This window comes from Caretta caretta, chromosome 7 (assembly GCF_965140235.1).
Source record: "Caretta caretta isolate rCarCar2 chromosome 7, rCarCar1.hap1, whole genome shotgun sequence".
In the NCBI taxonomy this organism is placed as follows: domain Eukaryota; kingdom Metazoa; phylum Chordata; order Testudines; family Cheloniidae; genus Caretta; species Caretta caretta.
Window position 1 is genome coordinate 104,158,719 of NC_134212.1, and position 20,626 is coordinate 104,179,344.

At 45.0% G+C, this 20,626-nt stretch overlaps 1 protein-coding gene across 6 annotated transcripts in view; it reads right to left on the minus strand.

Annotated features, from left to right (window-relative positions):
- Positions 1-8,886, minus strand: part of FANK1 (fibronectin type III and ankyrin repeat domains 1) — a 58,322-nt gene extending 49,436 nt beyond the window's left edge. For 3 of the 6 annotated variants that reach the window (XM_048856249.2, XM_048856245.2, XM_048856244.2), the window contains exon 1: positions 8,664-8,885. In XM_048856249.2, the coding sequence (XP_048712206.1) occupies positions 8,664-8,679 (16 nt within the window). In that variant the 5' untranslated portion in view covers positions 8,680-8,885. Of the gene's footprint in view, positions 1-8,663 lie in introns of all 6 variants that reach the window. The other 3 variants (XM_048856247.2, XM_048856246.2, XM_048856248.2) reach the window with 2 other exon arrangements.
- Between the last annotated feature and the right edge of the window lie 11,740 nt (positions 8,887-20,626).

A 20,626-nucleotide genomic window follows, 5' to 3' on the forward strand; every position in this document is an offset into this window, starting at 1 on the left:
AAAAGGACTAACTGGTGAGAGAAAATATTTTACTTGTGTGCTTCCCAGAAGATTACAAACAATAAAGAGAAAAACATTTTAAAAGCAATTAAATAATTTGACTTTTTTTCAAATATCTGATTGCAGGGTAGGTTAATTTAATAGAAAGCAATTTAAATCAGTTGTTTGAATCCAAATTTAAAAAAACCTGCTTTAAAGCATTTTAATCATTTTTTTCTTTTCTAAACTATTTTAGAGCACAGGGTTCATCCCCCATGGTACCCCGCCCCCGCGCACGCACGCGCACACACACACACTATCTAGTAACTTTACACAAAACCAATGAAGCCTGAATATTTTTGTATTAGTTGAAAATAAATTATTTTTTCATCTCTTGATACATAAAACTAAGAGATAAATCAAATAACCATCACATGTATATACCTTTCATTCTGGAAGATCCAAAACTTTACTAGCCATTTACAAACTTTATAAAGCAGTGGTCTCCAACCTTTTTACGCCCAAGATCACTTTCTGAATTTAAGGGAAACCCAGGATCTACCCCGCCCCTTCCCCAAGGCCCTGCCCTGCTCACTCCATGCCCGCCCCCCGTTGCTCGCTCTCCCGCACCCTCACTCACTTTCACTGGGCTGGGGCAGAGGGTTGGGGTTCAGGACAGGGTACAGGCTCTGGGCTAGGGCAGACGGGTTTGCAGTGTGGGAGGGGGCTCCTGCTGAGCCTGGGACAGGGGGTTGGGGTGCAGGAAGGGGTGAGGGGTTCTGACTGCAGGAGGGTATTGGGGTGCTGGCTCCTGTCAGGAGACACTTACATCGGGTGGCTCCTGGTTGGCGGCACAGCAGGACTAAGGCAGGCTCACTGCCTGCCCTGGCCCCACACCACTCCCAGAAGGGGCCAAAGTGCCCCTGCGGCACCTGGGGGGGCACGTAGCGCCACGCATTTCCCCTCCCTGCAAGCACTGCCCCCACAGCTCCCACTGTCCACAGTTCCCAGCCAATGGGAGCTGCGGTGGCCATGCTTGCAGGCAGAAGCAGCACGCAGAGACCCATACCCTCCCCCGCCCTCCTGAGCCACTGGGGCGTGCTGGCCGCTTCCGGGAGCGGCATGGGTCTGGAGCAAGCATGGAGCCTGCCTTAGCTGCTACCCCGCTGCACTGCCAGAGATCACAATCAACCGGAAGAGTCTCCTGGATCGACCGGTTGGTGACCACTGTTATAGAGATTACTCAACCCCTATTCAGAAAGAATAGACACCTATGGAGAGGAATGTGGCACCTATTCTACATGAGCAACACTGGGATTTGATTTTGTTGGATGAGACATGAAAAATAATCTCTTCAATTAACACTAGATGGAGAGGTTGGAATACCCCTATTGAAATTTGGTCATTAAAACAGGAAGTTCTATATAGATTGATGTTTCTTACCTGACAAATTTCCTTTCCACTAACAGTGTCTCCCACAATTCTGATACATATGGGCTATTTCCCTCCTGTCTGCAGTTTCCAGAAGCAGTTCAAAGCTGTAGCACAGCCAGTGCTAGCCTACCCCACTCTGCTATCAGATGTTTCATTCCAAGCTGTGTAAAAAAACTCACAGAATAGGATTAACAACAATACCTTCAGTACCAACCAATAAACTATGTACAGTATGCTTGTAGGCCCATAGCCTATCAAAATGGAATACTGTCCCTCGGCTAGGAAGCCATGCAGAGAGGGTAGAATTGTGGGAGAGACTGCTATCAGAAAGGAAATCATCATCAGGTAAGAAATTTACCATTCTGCAGCACAGCATGGGAAGTAGCAGGCAGTGAACAGAAGTAAGGAGGAATAAGAAAAACAAAATAAGAAGGAAAGACACACACACCCAAAATGGTAATGCTATTACCGGGCCACCACCTGCAGCAACTTCCTGCTAAATGAGGCCTTGGCAGAGGACTGAATGTCCATTCTATAGTAGCTAATAAAGGTGTTAACTGATTACCATGTTGTAGATTTCTGTGGTAGTAGCACAAGCTCTTTCCACCCCACAAAGTCACCATAAATAAATGTAGAGGGGTTTTATACCACATGAAATAGGAGCACCTGACACCTTGTATACCTCGATGATGCACAGTTTGATCCATCTAGCTAGCGATAGCTTGGATACTCTGAGCGCTTGGCACTTCAAATGAAAAGAGACAAACAAGGAGCCTGACCTTCTTGTCAATTTGGTGTGTTTGATATAAATCTTTAGTGCTCTTCAAATTTCGAAAGCATGCTACAGCTTTTCTGTTGAGTGCTGATGCTCTGGACAGAATGAATGTAAAGTGATCTCCTGTAAGGCATGGAAAGATGATTTCACCTTAGACAAACAATTCTGGGATTCTTAGCAGCACCTGGTCATCATGGAACACACAGCGGGGTTCTGCATGTACAAAGCTGCCAGTTCAGAAACTCATCTAGCAGATGAATGAATACAAGAAAACAGGTTTGGATGAATACATAGAATGGAGATACTGTACTGATGTCAAAAGAAAAGGAGTACTTGTGGCACCTTAGAGACTAACAAATTTATTTAAGCATAAGCTTTTGTGAGCTACAGCTCACTTCATCGGATGCATTTCAGTGGCTCAAAAGGGTGTATAGTTAGGGTTTTTAACACCCATGGTAAGTCCCACTTGAGTGCCACAAGATTAGGCAGTCTGACTGTTCTGGTTCCTTGACAGAGGACCCTCAGGTATCCAGATTCCTCCAGGCGAGCTTCAACACTAAAGGCCTACCTCTCCATTTGGAGAACTTGGTGTCAAGAACACAACAAAAATTCCAAGAAACCTGGACATTCCAGTTATTCTGGACTTTCGTCAGAAAGGCGTAGACAAGGGACTTCAGTCTTGTACTAGCAGCAGGTACCAGCTATAAATAGCATCCTATTTGCAGGCTCTTCTGAGTAAAGGAGAGTTCCAGTCACTTTGTGGGACAGTCCTAGTGCAGTTAACATTTCTGTCAATAGCCAGGCTGTCGGTTGTAGACAGTCTGAGTCCAGATGGAGGAACGGCCCTTGTAAAGGATGTCTGGACTCACTGATAGCTGCAAAGGTGGTTCCAATTTCAGTTCTATCAGATTGGAGAACCATGGTCTCCTTGTCCCTCGGGGGACTAGCACTGTCACCTTTGCATCTTCTCGCCTGATCTGCTGCATGACCTTTCCTAGACTCAGAAAGGGTCGGAATGCATATGGCCATTTTGTGCCCCAGAACATCTGTTCCCAGGAATTTCAGGAGTTTCCCTAGTGAAGGACTTCAGCCACATTTTGTTCTTGCAACTGGAAACAGGTCAACTGCTGGGAAGTCAAACTTTAGAGTGAAGACTTTCTGCTTCAGGCACCATTCTGAGTTGTTCACTGATGTATCTGCTAAGCCAGTCTTTTGGTTGAGCTCTCCTTTTATGTGCATTTCTCTTACAAAAGAGAGAGTCCTCTCTTCCCATTCCATTATCTCTTCCACATCTGCATGTAGAATTACCCTCCTTCTTACCCCTTGGTTGTTGATATACATCACAGTGGCTGAGTTGTCTCACTGAACCAGAACACATTCTCCCTCTAGGTAGCTCTGGAACCTTTGTTCAGATAACTTGACAGCTCTGACCTCCAATAGGTTGATGCTCAGACTCCTTTCCTTGGATTTCCAGGTGCCTTGCACATTCCTGTGCCCAAGATGCGCTCCCCATCCCATTAGGCTGGCATCAACTGTGAGTACCTGTGGGTCTAACAGGCATATGGGAAGACCCTTGCAGACATTTTATGTGTTTGTCCATCATGTTAGAGAGTTCAGAACCAGTACCTGATCCTGCAAGTGTTCTGGGGAACGGTTCCATACTTTCAGGAGACAGGCCCGAAGGCACCTGATATGGGACCTCACCCATGGGGTGAGTCCTATAGACAAAACCAGGAGGCTCAGTAGAAATAGACTTGAGCTAGGGTCAGCCTCGCATACTTTACCAACATGGATATTAGGTTCTGGATCTGGTGGAATATATCCAGTGATGCGTAGACCATTGCAACACATGTGACTATTTCCACTACCACATGAACTGTCTTTGTTAAGAGAGTTAAAGAGCTCTTCTTGGTGTTTATCACAAATCTGTGTGCTTGAAGCAGATCCAGCATCCTGACTGTGGCACGGTGTGACACTGCCTGGGTCAGAGCGCTGATGAAGATGTCATCAGGAAGAGATACACATCCGAGTCTGGCTGATATTGCCACCAGAAACTTGGTAAAGACCTTGAGGGCCAACAAAAAATGTTTGGCACTGATAGTGGACCATGCCTATCAATGCAAGGACTGGCTGACTGAGAACAGGCAGGGCACAATTCACCCTCTGAAGAGCCTGTAAAAGCTGTTTCATAGATAGAGCACCACTTGGATTCATGTTGGTGTTTCTGCAACAGCTCTTCCGGAGGTAAGAGGGCTGTGGGGGTAGCAAAAGCGTCTGGTAGGTAGGCACTGCAGTGCTGAGTCCATACCCCACTACCTGATACCCAATCCAAGACAGGGAGAAGAAATAAAGGCAGCTCACTACTGTCAAACATACACACAAAATAGTTTAAATAGTAAGATGGAAAAGAAAAGTCAGGAGCAAAGTGAACTGCCACTTTGCTGCTGCAGAGGCAGAAGGTCTGGCAACAAGCCAGCAAAGGGGATAAGATTAGCACAGGCTGTGCTACAACTTTGAACTGCCTCTGGAAACTGCAGACAGGAATGGAGTAGCCCATGTGTATCAGAATTGTGGAGAGACACTGAACTGCAGAAATTATTACAACTCTGGCACCCAATCATCATTCACTTTTCACATCCACAATAATTATTGCAAAGTTGTATATTTGCTGCTAAAATCATAAAGAAAACTAAAGTAGTGATTTAATAGAGCTGTTTGTCAACTACTTAGACACAGTGTTTGTTGAAGTGGCAAACGTTTTTTGTTTGCAGTAACCTCTTCTGCAGCTGTAGAGAGAATATTTTCTTCATTTGGACTATATAACTCTAATTTGAAAAACCAATGAGAAGTCAGTATAACTCCATCGCCTCTACCACCTTTCTTAACTCTGACTTCCAATTTGTTTGCACTGTCTGTAACTGTAGTGTCAACTTTGCCTTTCAAGCTCTGTGGATGAAATCCTGGCTCCATTGATATTAATGGCTAAATGCCCATTGACTTCAACAGGGTCAGAATTCCATATTTCATTTCCTCCAACAACTCCTGGGTCTGCAAATCTAACATAACCTCTCTGTACCACTATCCATGTAGGCAAGTGCCTCACTGCCACCTCTGTTGAAATCCTCATCTATGCTACACTCCTCCCTCTGACTGTTGCCAGTCCCTTCTATATTTTCTTGCCTCCCTCGACGGCCCCCTCCCCCAGCAATTCCTAGCAACACAAATTCCAGCATGAGAGAAACACTTCTTCCTACAAGTGAGAAGACAGAAGCATGATCACATCACCCCACACAATTCAACTGGCTCCCCATTTATTTCAGGATCCTTTTCAAAACTGGCACCTCCTTCTTTAAGCTTGGGCTTTATTCAGCTGAGCTCACAGATCTGGTGTCTGTCCACTCATTTACCATTAGCCTTCTCACTATCCCATTAGACTTTCTGGTCCCCACCCAACCTTCTCATCTGCAGCTTCTTCCATCTGGTACAGACTGTCCTAACACTGTCTAACTGATTCTCCATCTAATTTCAAATCTCAACCGAAAGTGTATCTTTTCTCCCTTGCCTACAGGGTACTTCAATTTCTCTCTTGTCCTGCTGTTGGTTAATCTCTGTGGTTGGGTTAACACTCCAAAATGTTTGGGAATCAGTATGTATGAATGACTACATAAAAACTCAGTTATATTATTGACTAGGGGACAGAAAAAGGAGGTCTTGTGTTTTCTAACAAACAGAACAAGCAACAGATTTATCAGGGGCGCACTTCACCTTTCTACCATCAATTATCTCAACGTGTGGACAGTTAGACAGGACTAACAGGCATTCTACAGTCCGACTTTGAAATTCTACTCAACCAAGACAAAAATATTTGTGATGGCCAAATCTTCATCACAGTGGTAAACGGTGGGCAAACACATTTGGTGCCTGGACAGCCAATTTGCATGTTGCTGCTATATGGCTGCCACAGTAGGTGGCTTATTTAATAAATCAGACAACCGACACATGTTATGAACACTATTGTGATGGTATAGATATACAACAAACAAGATCAGTCAACACTTTGAATTGTTTTTTTAAATCATGTAAATTATTAAAATTCCGTATACTCGTGACCTTTTGAAACAGGTGGATAGCAGCATTCTTTCCACTAATATATCTAAAATACATTCTAAGAAGAGCAATATTCTAATAGAAATATTTTATTAATTAACAAAACAATGTGGAAAATTACACAACTTACATAGTGGAAATGCAGTTTGTGCCTCACCATTCAAACCGACACATAGTTACAACATATGCTTATGTAGTTATAACAAACATGGAGTGAAATCCTCGCTTCACTGCAAAACTCCCATTGGCAAAGCTCCCACTGACCTTAAAGGGGCAGGATTTCACTCATAATATTTATATGCTGTTTGCAGACCAAATATCAGGCCAAAACTCCACCATTTTCACAAAATTGCAACAAAGAAAAAGATTAAAACGAGAGAGAAAAATATTACAATGTCCTTTTTCAGACTATACAGTAACAATGCTCCACAAATAATGTAAATGTTTTTTTAAACTTGAGAGGCTCCACTCACAGAACCCAAAGTCTTCACCTATGATCAAGTACATTATTTTTACAAGTATGAATTATTATTTCTGTCCCTGTTCTATGTAGAAAAATAAACAAGAAGATTTTTAACTCCCTGGAATGCATGAATCCAATGTCGCTGAAAGGCTCTGAACTGGGGGTTTACTATAGGATTTACACCAACCTGTCACCAGGCTCCATTTTGAATTCTCTGGCTCATTTAAGCATTGAAAGATAGACCTCCAGTGACTGAGGCCTCTTTAAAGAGTTTCAATGCCAATGTTCCTTCTCTCACTTCTTTTACACACACAAACACACCGTCCTCACATCCCCAGTGCCCTCTGCCACCCCACTACCTCACCCCCCACCAGCACCCTTTTCTCTCTCAGGGGTCACATCCCCAGTGCAAACTGCCATCCCACTACTTCAACCACCGCCAGCACCCTCCTCTCTCCACCAGAGTCACATCCCCAGTATCTCCTGCCATACCACTACTCCATCCCTTTCTACAACTCCCCTCCTCTCTCCAGGGTCAATCCTCAGCAGCCCCTGCCATCCCACTACTTCATCCCTGACAGCCCCCTCCACCTCTCTCCAAATCACTCTCCAGCACCCCCTACCACCCCACTACTTCACCCCGACAGTCCCTGCACCCTCCTGGGCCATTCCCCAGCACCCCTTGCAAGCCCCCCCATCCTCTCTCCAGGATCACATCCCCAGGACCCCTGCCATCCCACTACTTCAATCACAGCCAGCACCCACCTCTCTCTGCCAGGGTCAGATCCCCAGTACCTTCTGCCATCCCACTACTCCACCCCCTTGCTACCACCCCCTACCTCTCTCCAGGGTCACTCCCCAGCACTCCCTGCCATCTCACTACTTCACCTCTGCCAGACCCCCCCCCGGTCACTCACAGCACCCTGTTACCCCATTATTTCACCTCTGCCAGCCCCCCCGCCGGTAACTCCCCAGTGCCCTGAGCCATCCCCCTACTTCACCTCTATGAGCCTCCCTGTCACTCCCCAGCGCCCCCAGCCACCCCACCACTTCACCTCTGCCAGCCCCCCAACCCCATCACTCCCCAGCCACCCCACCACTTCACCTCTGCCAGCCCCCAACCCCATCACTCCCCAGCGCCCCCAGCCACCCCACCACTTCACCTCTGCCAGCCCCCCAACCCCATCACTCCCCAGCCACCCCACCACTTCACCTCTGCCAGCCCCCAACCCCATCACTCCCCAGCGCCCCCAGCCACCCCACCACTTCACCTCTGCCAGCCCCCCAACCACCCCACCACTTCACCTCTGCCAGCCCCCAACCCCATCACTCCCCAGCACCCCCAGCCACCCCAACACTTCACCTCTGCCAGCCCCCAACCCCATCACTCCCCAGCACCCCCAGCCACCCCACCACTTCACCTCTGCCAGCCCCCAACCCCATCACTCCCCAGCCCCCCCACCACTTCACCTCTGCCAGCCCCCAACCCCATCACTCCCCAGCCCCCCCACCACTTCACCTCTGCCAGCCCCCAACCCCATCACTCCCCAGCCCCCCCACCACTTCACCTCTGCCAGCCCCCAACCCCATCACTCCCCAGCGCCCCCAGCCCCCCCACCTCTGCCAGCCCCCAACCCCATCACTCCCCAGCGCCCCCAGCCCCCCCACCTCTGCCAGCCCCCAACCCCATCACTCCCCAGCGCCCCCAGCCCCCCCACCACTGCACCTCTGCCAGCCCCCAACCCCATCACTCCCCAGAGCCCCCAGCCACCCCAACACTTCACCTCTGCCAGCCCCCCGGCCAGGTCACTCCCCAGCGCCCCCAGGCACTCCACCACTTGCCCGCCCCCCGCGTCCCCTCTTCCACGGCTGTTGTCCCGGCTCTTCCTCTCCAAGCTCGCTCACCCTTGCTCGACTCCATGGCGGGCGGCGGCTGCCCTAGGATCTCTTACGCCACCTCTGTTCACTTCTGGGTGGAGCGCGGCGTCCCGTCTCCACGGCAACGCTGAGGCGGGGCTGGTCGGCCCACAGCTAAGCGGGGACAGGCCCAGAGGGCTCCTCAAACATCGATGGGGCGCGGCAGCGCGCCTGCTCCCGCGGCTTGGCCCGCCGAGAGAGGGAGAGCGATAAGCTTTCGAACTACGGGTATCCCTCCGCCCGCTACTTCTAGAACCGAACTTCCTGGCCTGCTGACCCACCCAGTGTATATCCATGCGCCAGGCGCCTCCAAAGAGCCATCACCCACAATAGGGTTCTGTCGTAGGTCCCCATCAACCAGCAGTGCCCTAGCCCCCTGACCCGCACACCTCATCGGTCCCCTTTACCCACCCTGAATGTGTTTGCTAATGGTCTCAAGGCTCCTGCCCAGCCCTGTATCCCTCCACTCCTCCTTGATGAAGGGTTACATACTAGCTATGGGCCCTTTGGGTCCAGTGGTTAACACCTGTTGGGTGCAGGTTCTCAGTGACTCTGAGAGGAGGTGGCTGCAGGGTGTGAGTTGCTCCCTATGGAAGGATTCGCTGTCCCTAATGGAGAGGGGTCTTTATGTTCCTGGGAAAGGCTAAGAGTTCCTGTTTCCCCTCGTGAGTAGGAGGGGGAAGTGCTGATGTCATAAAGATGTTTCTCTGTAACCCATAAGGCACACCTGGAGGCTACATGGATTTTTCCCTCCTACTGTTAGGTCTGCAGATGCTTTCTCAGGGTCTTCACTCTGGATAAGTGTCCCTTCTGGGGTTTACCAGGATTTATAGACTGCTGAAATTACATACTTCCTTTTTCAGAACGCTATGGACTTGTCTGCACTAAAAAGTTTTGACACTTCAGTTATACCATCGTGCCTAGTTTATACAAGTATAAATTAATAGTCTGCTACAAACTATACCCCTATAGTGTGGATGCATTTATACCGGTATAAAAGTGCTTATACCAGTATAGCTTATTCCAGTTCAAGAAGTGAAATAAGTTAAACCAGTATAACCGTGTCCACAGAAGAGCTTATGCTGGTATAACTGTATTGTTAAAACATCAGCCCCCCAAACCTAAATAGTTATACAAGGACAACTGTCATAAATATAAAGGGAACGGTAAACCCCTTTGAAATCCCTCCTGGCCAGGGGAAAGCTCCTCTCACCTGTAAAGGGTTAAGAAGCTAAAGGTAACCTCGCTGGCACCTGACCAAAATGACCAATGAGGAGACAAGATACTTTCAAAAGCTGGGAGGAGGGAGAGAAACAAAGGGTCTGTGTCTGTCTATATGCTGGTCTTTACCGGGGATAGACCAGGAATGGAGTCTTAGAACTTTTAGTTAGTAATCTAGCTAGGTATGTGTTAGATTATGATTTCTTTAAATGGCTGAGAAAAGAATTGTGCTGAATAGAATAACTATTTCTGTCTGTGTATCTTTTTTGTAACTTAAAGTTTTGCCTAGAGGGGTTCTCTATGTTTTTGAAACTAATTACCCTGTAAGATATCTACCATCCTGATTTTACAGGGGGGATTTCTTTATTTCTATTTACTTCTATTTTTATTAAAAGTCTTCTTGTAAGAAAACTGAATGCTTTTTCATTGTTCTCAGATCCAAGGGTTTGGGTCTGTGGTCACCTATGCAAATTGGTGAGGCTTTTTATCCAACATTTCCCAGGAAAGGGGGAGTGCAAGTGTTGGGAGGATTGTTCATTGTTCTTAAGATCCAAGGGTCTGGGTCTGTAGTCACCTAGGCAAATAGAGCAGGCCTAATTCAGGGCATGAGGGTCCAACTGCAGCTGTCCCACCTTCACTGTTTCAGTCTTGAGTTGATCTTAACTCCCACTGTTGTTTCTCAGTCAGATAGTTTTTCCATGTGGATCTTCTAGAATATTTTCCAAAATGGGCCTAAAACTCATATTACTGCTAACTGAACACCTGGGGACAGGTGCTAGTACATCACATCACTGCATGTAGTCTCATTTTGAGACCTGTTTTATTTAACATATATGTACATAAACATACCAAAACATATACACATAGGGCATACTAATAAATATGTTATACAACACACTGTTTGATCTTCCTGTTTCAGTGATTTTCTCAAATCACTGGTATATCGTATAATACTGTAACGATGCTGCCTTTGGTGGGACACTTCTGAGAGTACCAATTCAGGACAAATTGCTTAGAGCAGGGCAATTACAGCCCAAGGCTGGGGTCCTTTGCACACCAAAGCAGCCAAACAGAGAGGACTTTGGTTTTACCCCACTGGCCAACCAATAAATCATACAAGCAATTCCCTTAGACACTCCAGTTTCCCAGTATCACCACCAGCGCCACTCAGTATATGGATGAATGATTATGAAAACCAATATCCCAGTAAAAGAAAAAGAGGTTCTCCTGATCCCAAAGAGCCAAGCCCCAGATCCAGGTCAATATACAAGTCAGATCTTACCCACAAATTACACTGTTGCCAATCCTTTAGAAAATAAAATCTAAAGGTTTATGCATAAAAAAAAAGAAATATTGATGAGAGCTAGAATTGGATTAATGGAATCAATTACATACAGTAATGGCAAAATTCTTGGTTCAGGCTTGTAGCAATGTTGGAATAAACTGCAGGTTCAAATCAAGTCAAATTTAATACATCCACAGCTGGGATGGGTCATTCAGTTCTTTGTTCAGAGCTTCAGTTTGTAGCCAAGTTCCTCCAGAGGCAAGAAGCAGGACTGAAGACAAAATGGAGGCGTTTCCATGGCCTTTTATATTCTTTCTCTTGGGGGCGGAAACCCCTTGGTTCTCCCATGCAAGATCACAGGAAGATGGAGTTTGGAGTCACATGGGCAAGTCACATGTCCGTGCATGACTCAGTTCTTTACAGGCCGACGCCATTGTTTACATGTTAGTTTGAACATTCCCAGGAAAGCTCAGATGTGGATTGGCATCTCCCAAAGTGTATTGTCAGTTAAGTGTTTCTTGATTGGGCACTTACTGAGAATAATCCCTTCTCAAGAAGCTGACCAAATGCTTCACTGAGACTACTTAGAATCAAAACATATTAAGATACAAGTACATAGCCAATATTCATAACTTCAACTACAAAAATGATACGCACATACAGATAGCATTATCATAATCAGCAAATCATAACCTTTCCATAGACACATTACACAACAACCTTTGTACAATATTTGCTGCAAATATATAACAGTGGTTGCAATGATCACAGGTTATGTCTATACGATCACAGGTTATGTCAGTAATGTCACAGTGGACTAGTGAGGAAACTATACCATACTGAAAAAGTCTCATTTCCAATATGGGAGGAAACTCAAAGTACATCTCAGTGACTGAGGTGGTGTTATTTTCCCTACAGTATAAATTTTGGGAGTATACTATGTTTGAACTCTCTCTAAGAAGTAGGTGGCCATGCTGTGCTCAGGCTGTGCCCACTCAGGTGGCCCATCTGTATTTGGCTGTATAGCCCAGGACTCTGTGGAGCCACATCTACACGAGGACATTGACCCATTCTTGGCAACCATTGTCATCAACAGGTTCCTTCTGAACTGGTGTTGAAGTGGATAGTGTGCATGGGACAAAACTATTTTCAGCATTATTGAAGAAAGTATGATGGAACAGTGATGTAACAAGCTTTTGGTAACATTGCTAAAATGTTGTTGCCCCATCTACAGTAGCAGTCAAACTATTGTCAGCATGGTTCAAGGTAAAATCTGTTGCTGATAACATGTTAGTAATGGTCAGTATCCAAGTGTAAATGGACCTTTAGAGTAGACAGAGGAGTTGAAATCTGTAGGAACTGTGACATGTTTTAACTTCTTATTGGGAGCCCCTGTACAGAAGGCTTTTGCTGGAAATGTGTTCACTGAATGAACAGAAATATATGAGCTATGTGTTCTTAAAATCTGTGTTCTTTGTAAGCCCATGGTGCATTAAAGTTCTTCATTAAGGGTTCCTTAAAAATATTTAATGAAATGTCTCTGATCTCTCCCTTTTTGGGTGAGACTATGAAAGGAAGGACTGGGGCAGTTTGAGACAGCTTTTCCCTGTGGAAAAGTTCTTGATGAAATGCACTTATATCCGAATGCTTGTTAAATATACTTCTCATAGATGAGGAAAATACAATTGCTATGTGAAACATCCCATAAAGAAGTTGTAGAGATTTAACTCCATCGCATGTGCAATGTTCATTGTACATGGGCATTTTGTCATGGCTACCATTTTAGCATCAAAGCCCTCCGAAAATATGAAACAAGGGAATGAGGAGGGGTATGCACAAGGGAGTAGGATTTAATGAGAAAAAGGTGTTAAAATGAAAACTGGATAGAAAGATAAGGAAATAAGTTGGAGGAAAATGGAGATCTGAACAAAAAGAAGGAAAGGATATAAAAATTGCTTAATGGATACAACTGGAGACAGTTTTGTTATTAGCTGTAATTTAGGAATGGATACTGCGGTTTTCAAAAATGAAATGCCAAGCGTGTAGATTCCCAGATCCTTTCCTCCAAAGAATATGCCCGTTTCAAAGAGAATAAACTAAAGCATTTGATTACAAAGTATAAAAAAGGTATATTCTCTTAGATAGTATTTGTTTTCTAAAATACACTGGTTCATATAACTGTTGTCTGGCTAAGTTAAAAGAAACATTTTGGGATCAGAGAGCTCACACATAGGGCCTAATCCAAAGCCCAGTGCAGTCAATGGAAGTGACCCAATGCAGATTTTGGATCAAGCACATCAGGAGAAATATTTGTTAGTAGCGCAAAGCTTTTTTTTAAAAAAAAAATCAACTTTTAAATAATCCACAACACTTTTTGAAAAAAATCAGGGATGGTAAACCAGAGATATGTCTACACAACACACTAAGCCTGAGTCTGTGGGGCTTGGGCTTGTGGCCCATGCTTGACCATCCACACTGCAATAGAAACTCAGGCCTCACGACTGTGAATGCATGTCATAGTGCAATATGCAGATCCAAGTCAGAACTTCAGCTTCTGTGGTCGTGTACCAGGATTCCTAGCACCCCCACCAGCTGAAACCGCTCTGTTGCTTTCTCCATAATGGGTTATGAAAGAACTTGTTTGTTTGTCCATCCTGCAGGACTTGACTGGAAGAATTTGGGGTCATTTTAGCTCATGAACACATCCAGCTGAGCCATTTTATGTTCTCACACTCCCTGCAGAGCCAGAGCCAATAGGGATCCTGCCCTGGTGGAAGAACTTCTCTAACGCATGCTGTTAGTCCTGTTTCGGACACAGGACATCTGCAAGACACTGGTGGACATTTCAGCAGCAGTTTTTGACTTGCTGAAGGCATCTCTCAGTGGGGCATACTAACCTGCCAGCTGCAAACCAGCTGCTGCTGTTCATGCCCGTTGCCTTAGCTGCAGATTACCCCTATATAGACCAGTGCTTCTATAGTGTGGCCACAATCACAGACTTGTGTGTTAGCACGCTGTCGTGCTTACCTGAGATGACCAGCAGGGGGCCCAGCACTTTCACATGAAGAAGCAGACATTTTTGGAGTTTTGGGATCAGTTTGCCCCTATCCTCTAGCTCCAGGACACCTACATGAGGGCAACTGTGCTGGTCCAGAAGTGAGTTGCTACAGCCATCTGGAAGCTGGCTACCTCAAACTTCTACAGGTCTGTGTCTAACCAGTTTGGAGTTGGCAAATCAACTGCGTGGGATGTTGTTGCAGAGGTTTGTGAGGTGATCAGAACTGTGATTTACCTGAAGTTGGTGAGCATAATAAATGCTTCTGAAATAATTGCTGGTTTTCAGAGAATGGACTTTCCAGTCTGCACAGGGCCATTGATGGGACTCATATGCCTATAGTTTGCCCACCACAAGGAGCACATGAGTACATAGGCCACAAAGGATACCACTTTACCATTATGCAGGTCCTGGTTGACCACAAAGGCAGATTCATGGACACTAATGTGGATGCACTGGCAGGGTGCATGATGCCAAGGTTTTTTGGAGATCAGGACTTTACCTTCATAGAGAAGCTGGGACATTATTCCCATCAAATGACATCGTTATAAATGGAGTCACTGTCCCCACTGTTTAGGGCAGAGGTGGGCAAACTGTGGCCCGCGAGCCACATCTGGCCCTCAGGACCATCCTGCCCGGCCCCTGAGCTCCTGGCTAGGGAGGCTAGCCCCGGCCCCTCCCCCACAGCCATGCCACCATGCAGGCAGCGCTCTGGGCGGCAGGGCTGCGCACTCATGCAGGGCAGTGCAGCAGCGTGTTTGGCTCCGGCTGGGCAGCGCAGCTGCCAGACATGCTGCTCTGAGCAGCATGGTAAGGGGGCTGGGGGGTTGGATAAGGGGCAGGGGGTCCCAGGGGGCAGGCAGGAGACAGGGAGCAGTTGGATGGGGCAGAGGTTCTGCGGGGTGGTGGTCAGGGAATGGGGAACGGGAGGGGGCTAGGTAGGCGGTGGGGTCCCAGGAGGCGGTTAGTGTTGGTAGTCCCAGGGGTGATCAGGGGACGGGGGGGGGGGTTGGATGGGTGGGATGTTCTGAGGGGGGCAGTCAGGGAGCAGGAAGTGGGAGGGGTCAGATAGGGGCAGGGGCCAGGCTGTTTGGGGGGGCACTGCCTTCCCTACCCGGCCCTCCATACAGTTTCACAACCCGACGTGACCCTCGAGCCAAAAAGTTTGCCCACCCCTGGTTTAGGGTGACCAGACAGCACGTGTGAAAAATTGGGACAGGGTGTGTGTGTGTTGGGGGGGGGGGATATAGGCACCTATATAAGACAAAGCCCCAAATATCGGGACTGTCTCTATAAAATCGGGACATCTGGTCACCCTACCACTGTTATTCTATAGGTCCCTGCTTTTCCTGTTGCTATGGCTTATGAAACTGTACCCTGATTTCAGAGGATCTGCCAAAAGAAGGTTCAACTACACACTCAGTAGCTGTAGGACAGGGGTAAAATGTTTATTTGGTAGATTGAAATCCCATTGGCACTACTTTCAAAACTATTTGGATGCCAGTGTCATTAACACAGTCTACATTACTGGGGCTTGCTTTGCTCTGCACAATGCCTGCAAGGAGAAGGGGGAACCTTTTCACCAGGAGTGGACTCGGGACACTGCTAGATATCTGAACTGGTACACAGAGCCAGACCACACACCTGTCCAGACTGGTGCTAGATTCAGACACACAAATCAGGGATGCTTTGGGAGCCCACATAATGAATTTGCACAATCTCATGCATGAGGAGGAATGAAATTGCATACGAGGTTGTTCTGTGTGTGAAATTTTTGTAAATGTGTAGGTATCGTGCATCATGAAATCTGCAAACACTTTCATGAAATGTATGGGGATGTGTTATGTATTTTATCCATCCTGGCAATGTACTGCCATTTACAGTTTCTGGAATAGTGTGATGACAGTTCGTAAATTTTTATTCTGTAAGGTTGACATTCGGCATGGAATGACCTTCATTAAAGTTGGTGCCACTTTGATGATTACATATAATAAAATTTGTTATTGTACCCTGATGTGCAAATCCAACATTTTATTTTACAGAGGTAATTATATATTGTCATAACCAATAATGAAGACCAGCTGCCATCATGGCATGCAGTGCAATAATATAAACTAACGATCCAAAAAAAAAAATAGTCAAAGATCCATATTGCCCTCGGCCTTGCTGGCAAGTTTTGCACATACAAGCCATACCTGGACCAGAGTGAATTAACGCACAGGGTACATTTGTCCAGTCCACGTACTAGTGTTTGCCTGTGATATGCTCCAGCCACCCCCTGAGTTGTCCAAAGAATGGATGCTCTGCAGGACTTGATAGTGGTGAGGGGACTGAGGTCCTGGGTCAGGAGCAGGAGATGAAGCTTGCACTGGAGCCTGCAGTCCGGTAGCCATCAGCTCCAGAAATTGCTCAAACGTCTACTTCTGCTATGCTGTTTTCCTCCCTCAACCTGGTGGTCATGCTTCATGAATCTGTCTGCCAGTTTCTCCTCACAGTGTCCAGCCTGTCTTTTTCTCTACCCAGTGGTCATCCTTATCCTTTTGGTAGCTGAGCTGGGCTTTCTGGAATTGGATCTGCCAATTTGTTTTATCAAACAGGTCTCCCTTCAGCTCATCTGAGACTCTCTTTTTTCTTCCTCTGCAGTAGGATGGTCTGCACATCCAGGCCATGTGCTTGCCCTGTGGAGATGAAAGGACCTCAAAAGGAGGGAGACAGAGAACATTATTGTCTGAGCATGGTATAAAATACATTTTACAGTTTATGAAAGGGGTGCCATTAATACAAGGTCAAAAGATTATACTTTTTATCAGTGGGCTGTATTCTATTCTATTCACACAAAAACCAGCATCCACTTCAGACATCTTTGGAGCAACATTGAAAACCAGACATCATGGTAAGATACACATAGAAAATTAAATTAAAATTATTTCTATACCCTCTTTTTGGGGGGAAGGAAGTTTATTGGAGGTGTGGAACTTATGAGTGGTCTAGTTACAAGCCATGACTGTTCGTTCATGTTAAGCAGGCAAGCTCTGGAGAACATTGATATTCTGGAGGTCCCCAAGTGGAACCGTGAACTTCTGGTCCAGGCCAGCAGAGGAGAGCCATCTGTGTATGCTAAGGAGCTATTTGGCAACTGGAATGGATGGGGCTCATAAGATAAAAAGGCAGCCCAAATAAGTATGCTCTGTCCTGGAACATAACAGACCATCTGGAGTTCCTGCTCTGTGAGAGGTTTGCTTTCATCACCAGCCGGCAGTGGGTGAAAATTCATGGTGAAATTCCAAAAGGTTCCCAAAGGTGCTGTTAGCTGTTACTTTTCTACAATAAGGTTTTCTGAATGGACCTTTTCACATTATATTTATTAATAGTTCAAGCCAGTAGCAAAACTTGCATTGACATCAATGGGAACAGGAGCAGGCTCTAATTTGTCACTCATCTGCAATGGATCTTCCATTCATTTATTTAAACTAGTGAGGTTCTGTTCTATACTAATTTTAAAGGATACCCAGTCAATGTTTCTGAGCCTAGTATAAAGATGGCCATCTTGCTAAAAAAATTAATGACTTGTGGAATTAGTAAAGAAAGAGAATGTAAACTGATTGTCGCCTTGTTTTATTAAAGGCTTAACAGTCAAAACAATTATTATTTAATTAATATTTCATTTTCAAATTTTTCTGGCTTTTTAAACCATTATTCAAGAGATCTGGAAACTTGTTTAAACTTACTGTCGCCTTTTAATGATAGAATTTTTTTTAATTTACTTGCCAAGGCAAAACCTGACTTTCAAATTTGAATGAGCAACAAGAAAATATGGTGGTCTCAAAACTTATATTGTAGCCAGGGTCTGAGCCCCTTCCCCTCAACATACTATAAAAGCTCCGTGGCCCAGGTGTGCCAAAACAACTGCATATAAAAGCCAGGGCCAGCGTTATGGCGTGGCAAGTGGGGCAACTGCCTGGGGCACCATGCCACAGGGAGCACAATGAAGCTAAATTGCTCAGGCTTCAGCTTCAGCCCTGGGTGGTGGAGCTCGGGGCCCCTTGTTGCAGTCCTGTGTGGTGGGGCTTCGGCTTTCTGCACTGGGCCCTACCAAGTCTAATGTCAGCCATGCTTGGCAGCCCCGGACTCCTTGTTGAGAACCACTGCTCCATGGCACTCATAGCTTTAGTATATGAGTGCTTCATAAACATTAAATAATTAATCTTCACAACAACCCTATGAGATGAGGAGGTGTTATAATACCCATTTTATGGAACTAAGGTCAAAGATTAAGGTCAAAAGTTTCCACTAATTTTGGATGCCCAATTTCAGACAACTAGGACCTGATTCTTCCAGGTACTTGGCTTTATAAAGCCCGTCATATGTTCAAAGCACAGCTCCCATTGACTTCAGTTGCAGCTGTAAGTGCTCAGCACTTCCGCAAATCAGACCACAGGGCATCAAGTCAGGCAAACAGTGACCTGACTAACTTACTAAATTAGATCCCTCATGTCAGATAATCTGATAGGCTTTTTAAAATTTCCTCTATTTGGAGGAGACCTTTTTCATGAGTATTAAAATAAACTCAATTTGCTAATTTTGGATCAAATGATTATTTTTAAATGGATTTTAATTATAAAAAATAGTGACATATACTTATCATGTGGATGATATTGATTAAAGGAGAAAAGAAAATAGAACTGAATTATATGAGAGAGTTTAACACACTGTAAACACTGATAAGCATAGTATCTGAGGACATTTGTTTCCCTCTAGTCCAGGAACAGTTGTGCTTTTTTAATGTACTTTTCTTTCATGTAATTTCCAAGCACATTTCTCCAGCCTGACAGTTAAGCATATCTGAACCAATCTCTGGGTGAAAGTAGTTACTCTAATCTCCATTACAATATATCAACATGCTACTGAAATAGCAATACAGAAAAATTATGAGACAGCCACTTAGACTTTACATATCAATGTTCATATAGGGATGAAATAGTTATAGTAAGGATGAAATTAGCAGGTTCACTATCTAAGTCACTTTGGAACTTACTATTATGATCTTAGCCCAGTTAGAATTTAAAATATTAAAAATGTCATGAATTGTGTCTATTTAAAAAGCTTCCTTCCTATTTATAACTATTATATTGAAAGAGGCATGGACATTTTAAATTTATTTATTGAGGTTTTTTCCCCTCCAGTGTTAGGGTAATCATATTTCCCTGCATGTAGGGCTGGTCTGTTCCCTGCCCCTCTTCCCTCCCCCCGCGCACGGGGCTGGCATTGCCGCTCACCCAAACTCTGCCTACCCTTCCACGTGGGGCTGATGTCACCACTTGGCTCCCCCCCACATGTTCCTCTGCAGTCTGCTAGAGGTGCATGCCCCACTTTTTTGGCAAAAGTGGGCATTTGTCAAAAAAAGACAGGATAGCCGAGATAGAGCTTAAAAAAGGAACTGTCCTAGCTAAAACGGAATGTATGGTCACTTTATCCAGTGTCAGACTCTGTGAAGGGAACTAAAATAATGAAATGCTAAAAAGCTATGTTGTTGGCACATTAAAGTTAAGAATTTAAATGCATAAAAGTCCAAAAGTTAAAGGTGAACTGCAAAGGTTTTCGGGATAGAGGGGATTCTTTTAATCAAGCAATCTCCTTTCACTTCCACAAAAAGTCTGCTTGCAAGATATTTTTAAGCGAGTATATAGATATTGTTTTAAAATGTCTTTAGTGCTGTGTGTTTTAAAAAAACCCTGACAATTATTACATTCTTAAAATCCTGAGAGATCTGATCTGCACTTCCTGGTTTCTATGTGACACTGAGTGATATCAACCATTAGTTTGAAAGAGCCATTCTATCTAATACAGGTGTGAAAGAGCTATTCTGTTTAAATCCTTATTTCACTCCTACTTTCTTAAAGTACTTCCTTGAGAGCTAAAATATTGGACTAGTTTATAATACAAATCCAGTTACAAATTTTATGTCTGGCCTTGAACTTTGAACCACTAAATGCAGCCTGCTCGGTCTCTGCTTACAGTCAAAGTGCTTACAAGAGCAAGAGAATTTAGGTCTAGGGTGGTATATTTTCACTTTAGTGTGCAGGAAATTACCCAAGTATTGCGTGTGTGTGTATGTATGTGCATATATATATACATAAAATATGTATGCAAATCACTATGAAGTTATACCCCTAAAGCTCAAAACACAAAGCAGAGTCAGGGTAACAGTGTTGACAAAATGTCTCCTTGAAGGTGCTCCAATGGCATCTAAGATGACATTTTGAGGCTAGTTTAGCAACTTGGCCGGATACACCATAAAAGCTAAACTTTTCTTCTTAACTTATTCCATGTTTATGTTCAGGTTAAAAGACACTTAGAATCATAGAAGGTTAGGGTTGGAAGGGACCTCAG